A 20,298-nucleotide genomic window follows, 5' to 3' on the forward strand; every position below is an offset into this window, starting at 1 on the left:
TGGTAAGACCATGGAACAGATCCTCTTGGAAGTTAAGTGGAAGTATATGGAAGACACAGAGGTGATTAAGAGACAGCCAACCTCATGAAGTTCAACAAGGGTCCTGCACCTGTAGTGCTGGATGTCCCTGCCCATGGCCAGGGGTTGGACTAGATGACCTTTAAAGGTCCCTTCCCACCCAAACCATTTTATGGTTCTCTGAGTAACGGCACTGTAGATGATGCAAAGTTGTAGCTGCTTGTGCAATTTCCGTTCCTTCTTTAAATGCATACTTCCAAGAGCATAATTCCTGCTAGAACATTTTAGGAATTTGCAGAGAATGGATTAAGCCCCAAATGCTGATTTTAAAAAGGAAAAAAAAAGTTTTAGAAGTATTTTGTGTGGGTCTTAACTTTCTTCAGGAATGCATTAAAAGTGAATACTGCATTACTGTGCTAACACATCTGGAGCAGAAATTGAAAGGGATCAAAAGCTGGCCTGCCTCTTATTGACCAAGTTTAATTAAATACAGACACTCATACACGATGAGGGGGAAGAGAACATAGAATGAGAAAGTAGATTTGTTTCAATAAATATCCTAAAACCCATACATAAAGTTTGGCTTTTAAAGAAAGCAAATCAGACCATTTATATCACATCTTGCTGGAGGACAAAAGAAAAACATGGAAAACACTTGCATCAACCCTTTTCAGCTCTTCACAGCCTCTCCCATCACTATGACTATGAAGGCCACATGCAGCTCTCCACAGAAATGCAGGGCTGGGCACAGGATAAACACTCCTCAGTGTGCTACTAATAACTTCACAGACATCTGCTGCAAGAGAATCAAAGGTATGAAACCAGGGAGGATGCAAATCATGAGCATGCCACATTGTTGCCATTTTTGATTACTAATTCCATCCAACCCAGTCAGCTCTGACTTCAGTCTGCCAGACTCCATTACCAAGAGACACAAAAGTCACGGTATTCAATCCAGCCATTCTTCTGTGTCAGAATTCTATGTAAGATTGAGAAAGCCCCAGAATTCTCTACCAAGTTATTCGTCATGATGGAGGTGGTTTATGACCCCTGCTGACCTTTCTGATCTGCTCCCCATGATCTCTACAGTGCTCTGCCCTTCTTCATTAATGGATTCTCCACCATCAGATTAAACAAAACAAACAACAAAAACTCACCAAGCAAACAAACAAAACCCTGTCTGAAGTGCTCCAAAGAGGAATGTTTTCTCAAACACAACACATCATTTCTCCAGCTCAGCCCAAGACCTCCAACATGTCTGTAACAAACCCCCAGGAAAGGCTGACAGTGCCACAGATGTCCCCACAAATGAGGCTTACATGTAAAAGCCTGATCCTCTGTATGGAATTTCAAGAACAGTGCCGGGGAAACAGCTTGAAAGCATAACAAACCCATTGAAAAGAAATTATCCAGACTGCAAACAAGAACAGCAACATCAGAACTCAAGCACACCTAACTTTCCTAAATACCTAAAGGGACCTCTTTATGCCAATATATCTAAACACCAAACAACTACAGGGGAAAAAGTAAAACAATTTAATGTTCAAGCTAAAACCACAACAATTACCCAAGACAGTGAAGGTAAGTGTTGAAACTTCTGTTCCACACATGGTACTTTGCCACAAGCATTTAACTCTGCAAACACCTGGGACATTCTTTAATTAAGCACTGAGGCTTACAGATTCAAAGTCAGCTGAGGGCTTGGCCTTAAAAGGTCCACAGCTCCTTAAAAATGCTAAGGAAAAGGTTGTTTGGGATGTTCAAAATCCTTATGAAGGCACATGGCGCTGAGTCTTCCCTGCATCTCTGCTACTGGTTGCTGGTGGACATGGCAGACTCTAGAGAAAGTACAAGTACTTTCATCATTACAGAAGCAACCTAAGGTTGGACTTCCCTGCAGGCATCATACCTTTCATGTAAATACAGAGAACACTGCATCCCACAGGACACAGATTTGTCACGTTAGTTTACAGCTCAGTACAACTGCTAGATTGCAAACCTCTTTTAAAAACAGATGTTTTCATCTGATGATCACTACCCTAGAAAAGGAAGTCACGAAGCACATTCAGAGAGAAAAAAAAAAATACTACAAATGTTCCTTTTGTGTTCCTGATCTAAACTGAAAATTAAGATGGAGCCTGCAGTCACATATTGCTCTCTATAGCTGTAACAGAATTTACATATGTTGGCTTTTGCTGTTTTAGATCAGCTTCATAACCCCATTGCTCCTCTGAGAAAAAGACAGGAGCACAGGATACAAATTTATATACATCTCAATTACCACTGTTAGTGGCGTAACAGCCCTGGCTAGTTTTGTAGCAGTGATACAAGAAAAACATCTTTCTGAAGTTCACACAAACATCAGCATGGAACACGCGAGAAATAAAACGTGCTTTTCCTTGTTCCTTGTGGTGGCAACAGGAGTTAGCTGATCATAAAATACTTCCTCCGCCCTTCCCCACCACTGTGCTAGAAATCTACTTTCACCTGCAATTAGCTGATATTTTAGAAAGCTTTTGATTTGGAAAAACAGAAGTGGGCCAACATGTTTTAGATGTGTTGGATCAGCGTGTCTTGTGCTTTTTACCCTCATTCAGTTATCTGTCTTTGGAGTTGTAGTGGAAAGAAACTCCATTTCTGATTGATCCATTCAAAAGGGTTTTAGGATTCTCTCTTTCAATCTTTTCTCTGCTGAAGATAGTGTCCTGATCACTGTCAAACTCTGATTCGGAGACCATCAGACTGGAGTTGTGTTCTGTACTTCTGTGTTTTATACCTAACCAAAAAAAAAAAAAAAAGGCAAAACAAGCTCATTAGAAAAATTTCACTATTAACAACATAATCATCATATCCTCTGCTGAGATATTAAAAATAATTGAAAACACTCTGCAGTCCAGCCTGTACCACTACCCATGTCAAAAGCTGGTCTAGGAGGTATAAAATACTGTCAGACAGATACTCTTTTGACCTCAGTGTAGCCCCACTGGTTTATGGCTCTGAAAAATGAATATAATTCTAATAGCCTGAATCTGGAAATTAACTTGTTTAACCAGCTACCTCATTTAAGTGACTGGTAATGAAAGGTCAAGATTTCTACTGAAATGTTACATCTATTTTTCTAGGACAGCAATTTCTAAGGATGATTTTATTTCCCTGCATTCCAGTATTTATCTTGCTAAAAACTGAAATAAGGTAAATTAAAACGTATTTGAACAGGGCAGCTGAAGTCTCTAATGTTTAACAGGGCACTTATGGTCCAGAGGGAAGTGTTGTGTGCACAAATAAAACCAGATCCAAATTATAGGGTGTGTGTGAGGGGAAAGGAGGTTATATATAAGAAGTTTGTGGGACAATTAGATGGTCTAAATTAAGGTTAATGAAGAAGCTCAGAGCTTTACTTGAGCCCAAGGACCCATGCAAGAAATGAAGAGATTCTTGACCAACCATTTCCCCATTTATGTTTGCCTCTGTCATTCTCAACCTTGTACTCCAGCTTCCAGGCTCCTTTTGATTGCAAGTGCCAACTAAAAACATTGACTGTAAGGTTGGTGGATGAGTTCACAGCTTAAAGATTCACTGCTTAAATAAACCCCCAGTGAAAGAGAGAGCTCTTACCATATTTGGGTCGCAGCTCCATTCTCTCCTGCTCATCTATGTTATCTAGGATGGTATATTTTGTTTTCTTTCTTATCTTTGTCCTCTTCCTGCTAAAAAAAAAGTTACCAAAAAGATTATTTAGCTTTCACATACACACATAGATCTGCTCCTTCTCCTTTACTGTACACATAGCTACATGCCCCATATACAGAGCCTCAAAAAGAACCTCCAGTCAGAAAGAGCTACTCCAGTATATACCTGTGAAAAGCAGCTGCACAATCTGGACCAGAGGATAGCATTTACTTGATCTGTCTGATATATAGAGATGAAGAAAGAGTGACTTGCTTCCCTAACCCAAAGGAGTTCAGTTTGTTCAATTTCAACACAGTAATTAGACACAAGATAGACACACTCATTAGTTTCCAAATAGAATTTCTGTAAGAAGTGTTTCATTCCTAAACTGTTTAGGTATCTTTTTTGTTGTTGTTGTTTATTTGGTTGGTTGTTTTAAAACTAAGAGAATTCAAGTAGAGCTTGTCTCATTATATTTACAGAAAAGAACAGTCAAAAATGGAGATTGGCTCCCTCATATATATGCAGGGACAAAGCACTACTGGTCTGTAGCCAAAACCTGACCTAGTCTTTCCTCATTTAAATCCTTCTTCTGCATTCAATTCTACAATGTGGTAAATCTCTACCTTAAGTTTTAGCTGTTTGCCAGAGTTACCTTTCTGCTTTCTACCTTACTGACTGTAGAAAGATTTGGAGCTAGAGAAACAGACAGGGCTGTTTGTTTTAATGAACAGGGAACAACTGAAGGATTTCAGAGTAAAAGTAAGGGCATTCATGCATGAAACAAAGTGGGGCACCTCCTAGAAGATGCTGTCACACCTCAGGCAAAAAAATATAATTTTTTTTGGGGGGGGAGTGGGGTGGGGTGGGGTGGGGTGGGCAGGGAGCATGTGCCTTTTTTCTTGGCAAGATTTTTAACTCTGACATCTGAAAAAGCACTCCCAGACACCACAGGTCAGATGTAACTTTTATATTTGAGAAGCAGCTACCTCTCAGTTGGCATCACAGCAGCCAGCCAGCCACCTGGCTTCCCCTCTACATTCTTTAGAAAAATTATTTCATTTGGCAAGTCATCAAAGCCTTTAAAATCCCCAAATTCCAGATGAATTTTGGACTAAAATGCATCTTCTTCCTGTAGTTTCAACAATACAAAGGGCATCTCTTGCCATCTTGTCCTGTGCAGCACTGCCCTCCTCTTTTCACATGTATCTGCATCACTCAGCACTCATTCTGGCACCAGCCATGTGAAGACAAAGGCATGGAAGCAGATGAACTCCATAAACACTCCCTTTCCCATCAAATCCACACAAGCCTGCAAGGCTGTGCCTCATGTTGATATAAGATACACTTCTATTTAAACCTTTCTACTAACAGCACTGTTCCTTCAACCATAAAAAAAGGAAAGCAGTATACCAAGTCCAATGCATTTCAAACAGCACCCCTTACATGCTGCAAAGACAACCTAGACCAAGTTAAAAATCAAGAAAAATTCTGATAGCATCTCATTTTTGATAATACCTGAATACCTTTTTGCTGTGCTTTTTTGTGAAGCAGCAAAAACACTCTTTAGCGACAACACTTGAAAGGATTGTTACTTCAAAGAATTTCTTAATGGCTTACTAGGAAAGACAACAGGATGTGGGGAGTGACATGCAGAGGGAAATATGACATACAGTGGTAGGAAAAACTGTTTAGGGAAAGGATCAGTAAGTATTTTGAGACAGATTCTTGGCTCAGAAAAGAAGCTTTTCAAGGCTCCTATCCTTGCCTGCCAGCCAGATACAGCCCACATATCCATTCTTCCTGTCAAAGACAGACACCAGGTTGGGAGCAGCACCCTTTGCAAGGCCCAGAACACTCTTATCTCAGTGACCTTCAGGATGTACCTCTTTTTTTCTTAGCATGGAGTACCTGGAGGACTCAGAGACCAGGAAGATGTGCAGTACACACTCAGCATTTTTCCATAAATAAGCTCTTAATTTGAAGGATACTCCAGCACTGGCTTTTTATTTCTCAAAATGCAGAAGAATACACATAGCCTCAGACAGATACTCCTTTTTTCAAAAAAGTACATCTTTACAGAAACAGCTACAGGAAGCTCTTCAAGTGTCTGAGAAGTTGAGTGGTTTAGTGCTAAGGACTGGACTAAAATGTGGCAGCTGTGTGCAGTTGTTGCTTACACCCGCTCAAAATGAAACATATTATGTACCTTTTGCAGCAGCAGATGCAGAACCAGGCAAGCCCTATTGTGACCACAATCAAAATAAAAGCAGATAGAGTCACATAGAGTATACTCCACTCTGAAAAAAGAAGCACAACATTTCTTTGTAAAGTAATATGGACAGGATAATTTCAAGTACTTCTCTATTAAATACTTCTCTGATCCTGGGCAATGGAGAGTGCCAACAGGATTTTAGCAGAACATGGCACCTACATATGTTCTCAGAAGAATACTCAAATATTCTTAAGTTTCCATACTGAAAATGCTCACGTTCAAAACTTTTCCTCTACCCCATCCCTTTTACAATATCAGGATATGCAAATTTTACATAGGAGCTGGAAGCCAAGAAGGTCATGTAACCACCTCAGCCATCATTCTCTAACTAAAGCAAGCTTAAGTGTACTCTGTCAGTCATTTTAGCAGCACCATAAGAGAGCAGCTGATTAGTGATACATCCTTCTACCTACATGCTTAGATTTTTAAATCCTGGAAAAATCTAAGGGGGATTCAGAGAGATGTGCAGTAATGCGAATCTCCCACATGCATATACTATTTCAGTGTTGTTACTGCACTATGGAACAACAGAGCATTAAAGGCAGGACTGCAGGAAGCCCCAGCCTCAGGCTTAAAAACATACTGTCCCATTTCATTTGGGCAATTACCAACCACTAATCACTAACAGCCAGACACGTGCCCCACAGTTACTTAATGGCTTGTAGCAAATGGCACATTTCCTATTAATTTCTACAGAACTACCTGAAGACTCACGCATTGCCCAGCAAAACGTCTCCAAGTCTGCACAGTACTGAAAGTTCAGCTTTACTTGATCTTAGACCAATTTAATTACATTAAAATTGTGAAATACTTTAATTAGAGAGTTCCCATACAATATCAAATTGGCTTAGTTGATTTGTTAGGTATGCCACAGAACACCAACATGATTAAGTTGCACCTGGGAAACAGAGTCTCGTTTCATCAATACACACACTATCAAACAACCCTTCCATCTGGCCCAAAATTGTCTCAAACTCTCTCCCTTGGCAATGACAGTTTTTATAATTCCCCGGCCCACATCTCAGACAGTGATATGTTTTTAATTCAAGCTCCTAAAATATTTAAAATATTAAAAATAAAGACTACTATAAAATAAAGACTTTATCATTTCAAGACATTAGTTAAATAATTCCAAGATATTGTTTCCTACAGAAGGCTATTTGGGGGGGGCATGGGGAAACAGTGACAAAGGATGAGAAAAAGGCTGAGGTACTTAACACCTTCTTTGCCTCAGTCTTTAGTAGTAAGATGAGTTGTTCTCTGGGTACCCAGATCCCTGAGCTGGTAGATAGGGATGGGGAGCAGAATGAAGCCCTCATAATCCACGAGGAAATGGTTAGTGACCTGTTACACCATATAGACACACAAAAGTCTATGGGGCCAGATGGGATCCACCCAAGGGTACTGAGGAAGCTGGTGGAAGTGCCACTTTCTGTCATTTATCAACAGTCCTGGCTAGCAGGGGATGTCCCAGTTGACTGGAGGCTAGCAAATGTGATGCCCATCTACAAGAAGAGCTGGAAGGAGGACCAGGGGAACTGCAGGCCTGTCACTCCGACCCTGGTGCTGGGGAAGCTTATGGAGCAGAACATCAAAGTGCCATCTTGCAGAACCTACAGGACAACCAGTTGATAAGGCTCAGTACGCATGGGGAAGGCAGGTTCTGCTTGACTAACCTGATCTTCTTCTATGACAAGGTGATGCACTTAGTGGATGAAGGAAAGGCTGTGGATGTTGCCTACTTAGACTTCAGCAAAGCTTTTGACACCGTTTCCCACAGCATTCTTCAGGAGAAACTGGCTGCTCATGGCTTGGACTGGCGTACGCTTCACTGGGTAAAAAAACTGGCTGGGTGGCTGGGCCCAAGGAGTTGTGGTGAATGCAGTTAAACCCAGTTGGCAACTGGTCACGAGTGGTGTCCCCCACGGCTCAGTATGGGGGCTGGTTCTCTTTAATATCCTTATCAATGATCTGGAAGAAGGGATCGACTGCACTCTAAATTTGCAGACAACACTAAGATGGACATGAGTGTTGATCTGCTTGAGTGTCCAAAATGGGCAACAAAACTGGTGAAGGGTCTAGAGAACAAGCCTTATGAGGAACTGCTGAGAAAACTGGGGCTTTTTAGCCTAGAGAAAAGGATGCTCAGGGGAGAACTTATCGCTCTACAACTACCTCAGAAGAAGCTGCAGTGAGATGGGGGTCAGGCTCTTCTCCCAAGCAAGAAGCAATAGGACATGAGGAAATGGCCTCAAGTTGTGCCAGGGGAAGTTTAGGTTGGATGAAATGGTTGTGAAGCATCGAAACAAGCTGCCCAGGGAAGTGGTTGAGTCACCATCCCTGGAATTATTCAAAAGATGTGTAGATGTGGTGCTTAGGAACATGGTTTAGTGGAAGACTTGGTAGCACTAGTTTAATGGTTGAACTTGACTGTATCTTAGAGGTCTTTTTCAACCTAAACAATTATATGATTCTATCATTTTGGTAGGCTGTAGGCTGAACAATAAAGAGACTGTTCTAACCCTTCCTCAGCATCTACCTCCTATGTAAGTACCCCACTCTGATGGCAAATATTCAACAGTCTCACAAAAAGACAAATGATTCTAGGAATACATCCCACAACGTGCAAACTCACCACAATTACTCTCGCCATCATTTAGGTAACGATGAATCAAGTTTTCCATCCACAGCTGGTAGCAAATGCAGCGCTTTGTTATAGGATCACAGTGTCCATGTCCAGAGCATTTTAAAAGACATGCTATGAATAATGCAAACAGATTAGTTGTGTAAATGGTCAACTTGCCATGCATTCTCTTACTGTGAGGACTAGATTGGTGGTAAAGCACCTAGTTCATAACATTCTGATATTTTAAAATCTCTTATCTTTGACATTACATATCAAATAGCTGCACAGTTCAGCTGTGAAAAGATGAGAATATCTTACGCATACAATACTGAAATTATATCCAAGTCAACATCAGCTTATTCCAAACAGAAGTAAAGATGAGTTGAAGTTACAGAGTTCAGACCTCCTCCTTTATGACATATTTGTAAGAACTTCTGAAGTACCTGAGAACTAAAGAATATTAGTATTCTCAGGTAGTGTAAGGAAAGCATCACACCGATAAACTATAGTGTATTTCAGTATTTCAAAACTCAATTCCAGCAACTGAGGCCTGAGCATTTATGTATTATTTGCTTACAGTAATACCTGTTGTTAGATTAATGTGCCACGTTAGAATAAAATAAATAAAAAAAGGTTATCCCCCTTAAACTTACAGTAGCAGATTTGCTATGTCAGGAAAACATTAAGGACCGTTTTCAAGTGATGCCTACACATTTTGGTAATCCAAGTACATTTACAATAAAACAAATCCTTTCCAACAGGTGAACAAAGCCAGAATTTATTACAGAATTTATGACTATTTAAGTGCTAGAGCTTATTCACTTTATTTTCATTTGGATCACAGTCTCCTAATTTTAAATCTAAGAGGTAGTCATATCTGTAATATCTGAGGATCATAAAGGGTTCACATTACTAGCGTAGTTTAATATAAGGCTAGGTTTTGAAGTTCAAGATTCTTTTAGGAGAAAAGAAAAAGTTCATTATGAGAAACCTCAGAGGCCTGTCTGTGATGCAAATATAACCTCATTAGAAGACGAGGTTAAACCACAACGATGACCTGACCATTTTGCCTGCTATAGACAGATAAAAACAAATTACATTACAAGCCTATCACTGAACACTAAAAGCCTTGAACGAACCAGACATTGAACATTCTATATTATGGCTACATTAGGTTTTGTCCATCTTCCAACAAAAGATGGTATGAGAGGGGTACCTTTCTCCTCATTCCTCAAGACTTCCTGATGCAGAACAGATAAGACTAACAGCATGCAAAAGCATTTATTTTAACAGAACACAAGTACTGGCACCAGTCTGTCACAAATGAGCATGCATTTTAAGTATTGTCTTCAATGTCATCTTTCAGAAAGAAAAATCCAAGCCCAGACACCAGATGGCAAACATACCAGCCGTGTCAACCCGCAAGACTTTAAAAAGCAGAAAGTCAGCCTTCTCTTTCAAAAGCTGCACATGCAGAGTTCGAGAGACATCTGATGCCTTGAACACCTTGGAAGGATGCCCGTTCTGGACATAGAATACAACTGCAGTGCTGCAGAGAGAACAGCATAGGTTAGGACTATGGTCAAAGATCACTTTTGTCAGGCATTTAATTTACAGCCTTTGTTTTGCTTTGTTTTGCTTGTTTTCTGGATCACCAATACAGATGCAGCAACTCTGTCCACGTCCATCCAAATGTCATGACTACTGTACTTCATTCTGACCCAGAAGCACCAATAGTTCTCTGGCTCCTTGGTTTCACAGAAAAACGTTGAGAACAACAAGAAATTAATTCCCTCCTTGGTCTTCCTGACTCTCACTTTAAGAGAAGTATATATGCAATGTTTGCTTTCCCTCCTCTTGTCTAGAACCTGCCACAAAGCACTCTGAAGCAGTGAGAGTAACTTTAGAAAACTGAATTTAAGAAGAGGAAAAACATAGGACCAAGAGAAACTTGTGGCAGCTTTTTATTTTATTTTATTGGGTAGTGTTGATCTCATCCCATGTCACATGCTTCAGGGAACATCTGAAGCTGAAAATCAATAGCTGGAAGATGTGATTAAAGTATTATAGCTATACATGCTATATTTACTTTTTCCCCCTTTCCTTTCAATTTTATGAGGTTGCCAGAGAAGTGAATAGATAACAAAATAGATTTTAAATCACCAAGCAGTTAGCAATAAGTAATTTAAAGTAAGATAACTCATGTCAACTGCTTTTTACTCAATCATTCTGTGAAGTTCTTCTGGCAACATAAAGCCATTTCCACCCCTCTAACCCAAGCAAAGCAGGTATCTGCTTTGAGTAAGATACTACATGTAGCATACAACATACTACAAAGTCTGTTTTCTCTGTGAACAAGGATTTTTGTTATCAGTTACCTGGAAAAAAAATAAATAAAGTACTTAGAGTATCAAAACCTTAGAGAGGAAATAGAAAAAAAGTACAATAAAACGAGTTTGAGCAGATACAGCTGGAAACTTATTTTGAAATACAGTACTTGCTTCTCTATGAGAAGGTCTGTCTGTCTTATTCCAGCCAGCATTCATGAAAAATAATAGTACAATATGGAACAGAGACACTGGAATTTCTGCATGTGCTTTCTTTGAAGGAAATGAAAAAAAAATTAAGGGAATAAAAAAACCTGATCATCTGTATGGAAGTTTGTTTGTTTTAAATAAAACATTTCAGACCTAAGCCTTTGGAGAGCTCACTTCATCAATCTTCTACCACAGAAGAAGAATAACTTCTGAAAGTATATACTGTTGAGAGCTACAGCATTTCTGGTAATCTTTTCTACATTATTTTGTAACTAAATATGAGCTGTGAGACAGTCAATGAAAATCACAAATCTTCTTGGCACAGCAGGGCATCTTTGTACCTTATATCTGAGTAGGCTTGTATCTTCTGAACTTTGATATCTGAATCCAAGACATTCAGTAATACAGCCAGTTGTCTCACCAGGGTGTCCTTCTGCTGTTCACTCAGCTGTCCCACTCCAACTTGCAAAATCAGCTCCACCAGACCACTCCTTTTGGGATCTAACAGGAGAAGAAGATGATATGCTATCAGAGTTTGGCAAATATTTCATTATCAACTGAAGACAACGCTCAGTACCAAAAATATTTATTAATACTGTATTTTCCTGCTTAAGACCAACATCTCTTACAATTCATCCCTTTTGTGTTCTTAGAAAACTACTAAGATAGCCTACATCTCCACATTGATCTGAAATAAATCTGGTACGTCCTAAGATAGCAACCCTTCTTTTACTGGTTGGAAAAAGGCACTTCAGTGAGTACTTCAGTTCAGCATTACTGTATTTTTGCACAGAATAACAACTTCTGTTTCACTAAATGCTGCCATCTTAAGGTAAACACTACGTGAGTCTAATTCTTAAGCTCCCTGCTAGGGATCTACTACTGGCTACCAACCAGAAAAAGGACTCAAAGATGAACTCACACGGTAGTATGCAAAACTGTGTGAGTCTAAATGAGGATGGTCAGCTTCAGAAATAACAAATATATTTCCCTTCAAAAAAATGAAGAGTTGTTAAGTAATATTTGCACTTCTAGAGTGCTCTGCAAACTAAACAAGCTTCACAGATATGCAATGAGAATTCTGAGCCAACTATCATGTCTACATTCAGCGACAAAGTGAGGAATAAATAAAATCTTTGCTCAGAAACCAGTCAAATAAGAGCTCTGTGACAGACCCATGACTTCACACTAATATCCTGAGACCTCAACTTATACTTCTATCATATAGCCGTCTAGATTACAATTGAAAACAAGACTACATATGAGCAATATCAGACCATGAAAAGCCAATTTAAAAAAAAACTGAAAGTCTTTGGGGTTATTGTCCTTCAAAATAAAGAAGGAAAAAAATAACACAAGTACACTTTCAACAATCAAACATGTTATTGCAGCATTTGCACCTAAACTTCATGCTCAGCTCTCATCTTTCTAACTGCTGAACTAGTTAACAACCGGAAAAAAAAATGCAAGAAATGAAAAGCAACAGAGTAACCAAGTGAAAACATTAACTAAGAAGTATGATTTTCATATCTCCAATGTACAGCAATGATGTAAATGAGAGAACAACCTTGATGTGCCTTGTTCTCCACACACAGGTTGACTGAGAGGTAGGAAGATAGACTTAGTGTTTTAACCTGAGAGAATCTTGTCAACACTGAAATAAGGGAAAAGGAGAACAAAGATGAGGTATTCACAACGTATCGATGACCTTTTAATTGTCATACCAGGCCGCACTTCAACAGTAGCAGTGTCAATATCTGAATCTCCTTTGGCATCTGTCACTTTCAAGTGAAAAGTATAGGTTCCTTCCACCAGATTGGTTAGCTGCAATACTGCCTCATGGTCTGAGCCACGGATCACATCCTGAAAAAAAATAGAGGTACAAGAATGATTATACCCTCAGAGAAACTTGCAGGTGTGACTATCAACTCAGATATCTAATATAACAGTGCTGGTCCTTGCTTTGGCTTTTGGACAAAGTGATGTGCCCCCAGTTTATACCACAATAATACAAATTTGGAAGTGGAAGTTAAATGAGGATGTCTGCACACAGTAAGAATGCTTTTTCATAAAAACAAACAAAAAAACCCCACACGACTCAGATATAACAGCTGACATCCTCAAGTACTCATCTGCCTGAAGATCTGACAGTTACATTAGTATTTCTGAATCCTTAGTTCTGCTTTCTTACATACTAAATCCTAAATTATTTCCTCTCCTTGCTGTTTATGTATTTCCAACAATCATCTCTGCCAGCTCTAACTTAAACCTCTTCAGTTCTCCCCATATCCTTACGTGAATTGCTTCTCTAAGTGTTGCTATCATTTTGCTGTTTCTCCTCTCCCAGTTCTTGCCAATTTGCCACTGCCTTTCTGGCTGTGAAGAGCTGCCTACAACGCTTTGTGGGAATAGGCAAATGAAGAACTTATCACAGTTTTAGTAGCTGATATGTAAACTTCAGTTTATCAGGAGTAATTCAGCTGTCTGCCCACACCCAGAGAAGACTCCACTGCCCTAATGTCCAGGCTATTCCCTGTAATCTGCTAGGCAAGATTCTACTCATCCAGCACTAAACACCATTTTTATTATAACAAACTGGCTATCTCACCTCATCTGGTACTAGACAGAATTCCTTCGTATTTATTGGCACTTCTCGCTCTCTCAGAGCTTTCCTGTTTTGGAACACCTGCATTTCAGACTATTTTCTTTCAAACATACTAGGTCATTACTATTGCTGATCAGTTGTGAAGGGTCATGACTTTACTCTTCTGTCTCAAGTCTTTCCCAACTAAATCTGGACTGCTGCAGTCCTCTTAACTAAGATATTCAACAGCTGTACTGGAAACACCACCAGGCTTCTTGAACCAAAGCATCACAGAGAGCTGGGAAGACAAACCAGAAATAGATACTATCCCTCTCATAGCAGCTCATGAGTCGTTATCTGCTTGCCCTGCTGCAGTGAAGCTAAACGCATAATTCAAAATTTGACTCCAGTTAAAGCCTTCAAGAAACTTACCCCAGCTGCTGGGCTTTGACCATCCCGGATCCACAGATATGACACAATCCCCTGGTCATCGGAAGATCTTGAGCCATCCAAAGTAACAGAGTTATTGGGAAGCACCAGCACATGCTTCCCACCAGCATGTGCCCGAGGTGGACTGTTGTTTTCTAGCCATGAAAATAGTGGAAGAAAAGGATTTGCTTTCAAATCATGTGAGATGTGACATGCAATTGCCAATACACCCACACTGCAATTCTCTACCTGATGATTACAGGCAGTAACCAGAGAATCTTGTGCCAAATGGACAGGGAAATGATAAGGAAGTATCCAGAATTTGGCTCTGAGATTATTATAATCTAACAAAAGCAGAGCTGCACTGTGAGTAGAATAGCAATAAGAAATACCATCCAAAAAGATCTTTGACAAAAAGCATTGTGGGATACTCTATTTACAGTCTCACAGTAACATCAGATCTCAGTCAAGCAAAATTTTTTTCTATCTCCCTTAGAAGCCCAGCCTAGCATGACATCACCATGCTGGGCTCTTCTCTCTTTCAGAGACCATCACCCATTTCTTAATAGAGGCCTGTGTAAAGCCCTTACATTTTCACAATGTCTATATTAAAGCAGAATGTATCCACTAGTAAATACAGTTCCCAAATGCTTTTTGCTCATTGTAAGCAGTGAAGTTTGAGCATGCATTTGAAGTACAGCCAAAAACACCAGAGAAACATGCAAACATTTTCTTTCCAGAAGCCAGATGTCACTGGACTTTTTTTGTAGAACATAACTGATAAGACAGAGTACCATGAAGCTGTGACACTAAACGTAATACCTCACTGGTCTGAATATTAGGTTGGATGTAAATCATTCCACTTTGGGCAGATGTCCAGTGCATTGGCTGTAACTCTGTGCTTCAGAACAGCACAGTTCTCTGAGACAGAGGCAATCTTCTTGCCTCTTCCTAATCAGCTGGGTTTAAACTTGGCTATTGGAGCACTTATTCTTTTTAATATTGAGCCTGTGACTGTAATCAGTACACGCTGTGGCTATAGTCCACTGCACAAACGAGGCCATGAGATAAATTTGGGCAGAGCTGTTGCCATGTATTTCTGATTAAAGACCTAACTGAAGCTCTGAACAGTTCAACTGATGATGCGCATGGGTAAAAATGACTTCAGCTCCCTCTCCAAGATGCATTCATTCTTCAGTGATGTCACAGTGAAAAAGAAACAAGTCTGTACTGTTTTAGAGAAAGTCAGCAGCTAAGATTCTGATGCAACTCTATTATTTCATAAATGGCACTGGTATGACATTTTCAGTCAGAGTGCATTGCTCCCCTCAGAAAACAAGGTATGCAAAACAAAGCTTAACTCTGTAAATTGGAAATCTATCAGGCCACCTTCTTTAAAAGGAGGCATAGGCCCATACAGATTGCTAAATTACTCCCAAAGGAACAAACTGGCTTAGAAGATCATTAGGTTATCATCACTTACAAACTCAAGGAACTCAAGGATTTAACACTGGGCAAAAGCTATGAAATCTGTCAGAGTACCTGCCAGTATCTTATGCAATAGGTCCTACAGCCCTACAGCCTTTTCCACAGCATGCATACCAGGTTGGGGGGGGGGGGGGGGGGGGGGAACATAACTGTTTAACAAAATCAAAATAAATACAGGTCTTTTAATGTTAAGTTTTAAAGTAGAAATTGGCATATCATGAAACCTCATTTCTTGGATGAGACTTAAAACCAAGTGAAATTGCTTTTCTGATCAAAGCTTAACTTTAAGAGTAAAATTAAAACATATCCTCTTATGGAACTAGAGGCCCTATGGTCAAAAATATTTTGAAGTATTTTTATTACACCTAATTCTACATGTATTCAACTTGGAAAAAAATGCAGGAAGTGAAGCAGTTTTACCAGTTAATCTGAATACTCCTTTATTACAAAACGATGGCAACTCTTCTTGAACACCCTTGAAACACGACAACAAATGCATTATCTGTTTCTGTTCCAATTTCTTTTATATTGTCAGTGATTGAATTAACTGCCAAATTGCCTACCACATCCTAAGCAGCAGCAACTAGGCTTACCTTCCTTCACAGTAATTGACAGCACAGACGCACTGCTTAAACCCTGCTGGTCTTTTACTGTCAGCCTGAAGCGATAGGTGCCAACCCGAAGACCAGTCACAGTTGCTACTGCTTTGTCACCATTTTCCATTTGTACAAAGCTTGGCCCACTGAAACAAAACATCTCATGAAAAATAATCCTGCAAAGCCAGACTAATTTTTCCTCTAAGCGGCATCACTCATACCATTTGTCATTATGGATGCTGGGGTTCTACCACTTCTACAAGCATTGATAACAAGAGAATTACAACAATGAATTTAGATCAGAATTTATAATTCAGTCTTTTGCAAGACTTTGAAAACGTGCAAACAACACATACCCTGTAATTAGAAAAGCAGAAAATGAAGCCCAAGAGTCCAGCCTCCTTGCTGTACTATTCCATAAGAGCATGCAAATGCTGTTGGTCTAACAGCCACTTACAACAGGGCCAGAGTGCCACCAAAACTCTTTCTGTACCATGGACAGGACAGTGGCACAAGCTAATACCTTCATCCTTTTATTAAGGATAATTAGCTTGATCCTTACTACAAACTTCTGTAAAGTATTTTCAATCATTATTCAAGAGTGTTTTAGTCATCTACTAATGAAAGCTCAGGCTAAATAGATTGTGATTTTACTTTGTTATTCAATGAATAGAAGTGACTGAGAAAGCACTTAACAGTAGAAAAAAAAAAAGAGTACATTACAGGAAAGTACCCAAGCCTGTTACTCACTTTATTGAGAGATATGGGAGTTTATGTAACTTTTTCATAAAATAACTTTGTAACTTAAGATGACACAGAGAAAAACATAGGCAGGCCAATCTGAACATAAAATTCTTGTCTCTCACCCTATTACCACCTGAGAAGGAAACGCCTCAAAGCAGTTCTCAAATACTGCGTCACCCAACATGACTGCTTAAGAGGCTCTGGAACTCAAGCACTTTCACTTTTTTTTCTTTTTTCTTTTTAAACCAGAGATAGTCATCTCTCTCAAGATACCTGATATTTTCCCAGTGATAGAAGACAATGCCTTGGTCATCTTGGCTTCTACTTCCATCCAGTGTTGTACTTTCTACTGGGAAGGTCAATTCCTTGTCAGGGCCAGCCACTGCTATTGGAGGACTGTTATTTTCTGTAAAAATAGTATTTAGTGCATCACATTTGCTAGCTAGTCACCATCAAGGACTGTCAAACAGAGGAAAGATTTTACACAGAATATTAGATTACAAGCCTCGTATATCAGCTCAAAGGCATAAATCACAAAATGGTTGAGGTTGGAAGGGACCTCTGGAGGTCATCTGGTCCAACCAACCTGCTCAGACAGGGACACCTAGAGCAGGTTGCCCAGGACCATGTCCAGACAGCTTCCAAAGATATCCAAGGAGGGAGTCTCCACAACCTCTCTGTGCAACCTGTGGCAGTGCTCCATCACCGACCCGTACAGTAAATAAGTGCTTCCTGATGTTTAGATGACACCTCCTGTGTTCCAGGTTGTGCCCACTGCCTCTCGTCTTGTCACTGGGCACCACTGAAAAGAGTATGGCTTTGTCTTCTTGCACTCTTCTTTCAGTTATTTATAGACATTGGTAAGATACCCCTGAGCCTCCTCTTCTCCAGGCTGAACAGTCCCAGCTCTCTCAGCCTTTCCCCACAGGAGAGATGCTCCAGTCCCTTCATCACCTTTGTGGCCATTCATTGTACTCTCTCAAATAGCTCCATGTCTCTCATGTGTAGTCCAGACCTGGACATAGTACTCACTCCGCTGGCAGCCTCACCAAAACTGACTAGAAGGTAATTACCTGGCTGTATCTACTAATGTAGCCAAGAATGCCATTAGCCTTCTTTGTGGCAAGGGCACACTGCTGATTCATGTTCAATTTGGTGTCCACCAGGAGCCCCAAGCCATTTTCTGCAAAGCTGCTTTTCAGCTGGGTGACCCCCAGAACATAATGGTGCCTGGGGTTGTTCCTCCCCAGGGTACAGGACTCCACACTTCTCCTTGTTGAATTTCATGAAATTTGTCAGCCCACTTCTCCAGCCTGTCTAGGTCCCTCTGGATGGCTACATGGCCCTCTGGTGAGTCAGACACCCCCCATTTTTTCCATCATCCACAAATTTACTGAGGGTGCACTCTACCTCACTGTCCAGATCATTTATGAAGTTCTTGAACAGGACAGGACCTAATATTGACCCATGTGGTACCCTGATCATTACAGGCCTCCATCTAGGCTTTGCACCAGTGATCACTACCCTCTGGGCTCAGCCATTCAGCCAGTTTTCAACCTACCTCACTGCCTGCTCACCCAGACCATAATTCAGCAGATTCCATGAGTATCTTAGTGGAATCTTATGGGGAACAGTATCAAAGGCCTTACTAAAGTCCTGGAAGACAATATCCACTGCTCTCCCCTTATCTAATAGGGTGGTCATTTCATCATAGAAGCTTATCAGGCTGGTCAGGTATGACTTCCCCTTGGTGAATCCATGCTGACTGCTCCTGATGACTTTCTTGTCCTTCCTGTGTTTGCAAATGGTTTCCAGGATTAGGTGTTCCATCACCTTCCCATGGATATACTTGTGAGTCACAAGTCTAATGTGCTCAAACCAGCAAAAAGTACGAGGTGGGAGAAATGAGCTTTTTAACAAGCCGAATTCCACAGCAAGTACTTCCCTTTTTCACAGTCACACCTGGTGGCACAGTCACACTTCATGAACTTTACAGTCCACTCAGTACATTGCATCAGAATGTTCTTATGACAAGAGCGGTGTAGTATTGATCTCGTTCCATCACTGTGACCCTTTCAAACTACCCACATGAATATGGTTTTTCACCTTAAAAGAAGAACTGACACAGGTTTCCTGCTGCTCGGTGTCAGTGCAATGCCACCAACCTAACATCAGTTTCAAGCCTTTGAATATTTAGTGCAGAAATGTAACCTATTAATCTGTTTCCAACCTTTGCTGTTGTGGCATGGTAAACCATGAACACTACCATTTTTCTGAGTATTTGCTTTCCCTTAGACCTGCCTTCAGCAATAGCTCCTTCCCATTTCCACACTATCACCAATCTAAAAGGCACCACCACATGATGCACTTGTGATTCATGTTCCTGATTTCTCTATTAAATGCCCACTATAAAGTTTCCCCAGAAGGGGTCATCTACAAAAAGCTGTAGAATAAGCAACACCAAGGAGACACCATATTGCTCTATAGTGAAATATGAAACCTTCAGATAGGCAGAAGAGGCCACTTTGGATGTAAGAATCTACAATAGGCAAAGGTATTCCCCCCCCCAATTTAAAAAAACGGTAAAAGTTAAAAAAAAAAGTCTGATGAGGCCTGGTCCATTTGAGCCTGTTCATCATTCAGCTTCCAAATCTAAACAACCAAGTGAAAGAAGCAGTTTTTGAAAACTACTTGCTTGACTATTTTTTTCCCCCTAGAACACGCAACAGAATTCTAGGGAGAATTCAAACCACACAAGGATTCTTGAAGAACTACAAAACAGTAAGAAAATTGAGTAAAACATTGATTGTTATATTGAACACCCTTGCAAAACAGACTTTGCAGGATATTAACCTGAGAGCTACATTTTAGTTTTCAGAAGTACACTCAAACATCTCTGTGCAGGGTGCCTTACATAATCAGGCTGGTGGAAGCCTTCAGGATCACCATCCGGACTTTCTGCAGTTCTGTTCTATTGTTTGCTTTGATAGAAAATGGAAGTGGAAGAGTCCTTGATGCAGGGATACCGGCTGTTCAGACTGCCACCTGAGTGGTGCAATGCAGGGAGATGAGGTATTTGAGGCTGGTGCTAAGGCACCAGGCTGGTCCACCCCGAGGGACCCAGACATGCCTGCAGTCAACTTACCAGGCTGTACTATCAGAGTGACCTCAGCTGTGGAGCGCTGCCTTGCTGAGTCTGTGACAGTCAGCTGAAAAGTATAATCTCCTTCCTGCATTGCAGATAACTGGAGGTACGGAGTCCGCACTCCCTACACAGCGGAGAGGGGGGAGGGCAGAGGAAGAGAGATGGATACAGAAAAGCTCAAAACATC

The 20,298-nt window shown here is 40.4% G+C and overlaps 1 protein-coding gene across 18 annotated transcripts in view; it reads right to left on the minus strand.

Moving 5' to 3' along the window:
* Nucleotides 1–20,298, minus strand: part of KIAA0319 — a 61,017-nt gene that overhangs the window by 3,743 nt on the left and 36,976 nt on the right. For 14 of the 18 annotated variants that reach the window (XR_013945728.1, XM_080578128.1, XM_080578139.1 and 11 more), the window contains 11 exons: nucleotides 20,112–20,235; nucleotides 17,240–17,372; nucleotides 16,220–16,368; nucleotides 14,142–14,293; nucleotides 12,850–12,988; nucleotides 11,467–11,626; nucleotides 9,995–10,137; nucleotides 8,598–8,720; nucleotides 5,897–5,987; nucleotides 3,634–3,725; nucleotides 2,606–2,794 (listed from right to left, as the gene is read on the minus strand). Coding sequence is in view for 15 of the 18 variants with exons in the window: in XM_080578128.1 (XP_080434254.1) it covers nucleotides 2,616–2,794; nucleotides 3,634–3,725; nucleotides 5,897–5,987; nucleotides 8,598–8,720; nucleotides 9,995–10,137; nucleotides 11,467–11,626; nucleotides 12,850–12,988; nucleotides 14,142–14,293; nucleotides 16,220–16,368; nucleotides 17,240–17,372; nucleotides 20,112–20,235 (1,485 nt within the window). In the remaining 3 variants the exon portion in view is untranslated. Of the gene's footprint in view, nucleotides 1–2,605; nucleotides 2,795–3,633; nucleotides 3,726–5,896; nucleotides 5,988–8,597; nucleotides 8,721–9,994; nucleotides 10,138–11,466; nucleotides 11,627–12,849; nucleotides 12,989–14,141; nucleotides 14,294–16,219; nucleotides 16,369–17,239; nucleotides 17,373–20,111; nucleotides 20,236–20,298 lie in introns of those variants that run through there. The other 4 variants (XM_080578136.1, XM_080578130.1, XR_013945729.1 and 1 more) reach the window with 4 other exon arrangements.

Source organism: Anser brachyrhynchus (genome assembly GCF_964034855.1).
Source record: "Anser brachyrhynchus genome assembly, chromosome: 2".
NCBI classification, from domain to species: domain Eukaryota; kingdom Metazoa; phylum Chordata; class Aves; order Anseriformes; family Anatidae; genus Anser; species Anser brachyrhynchus.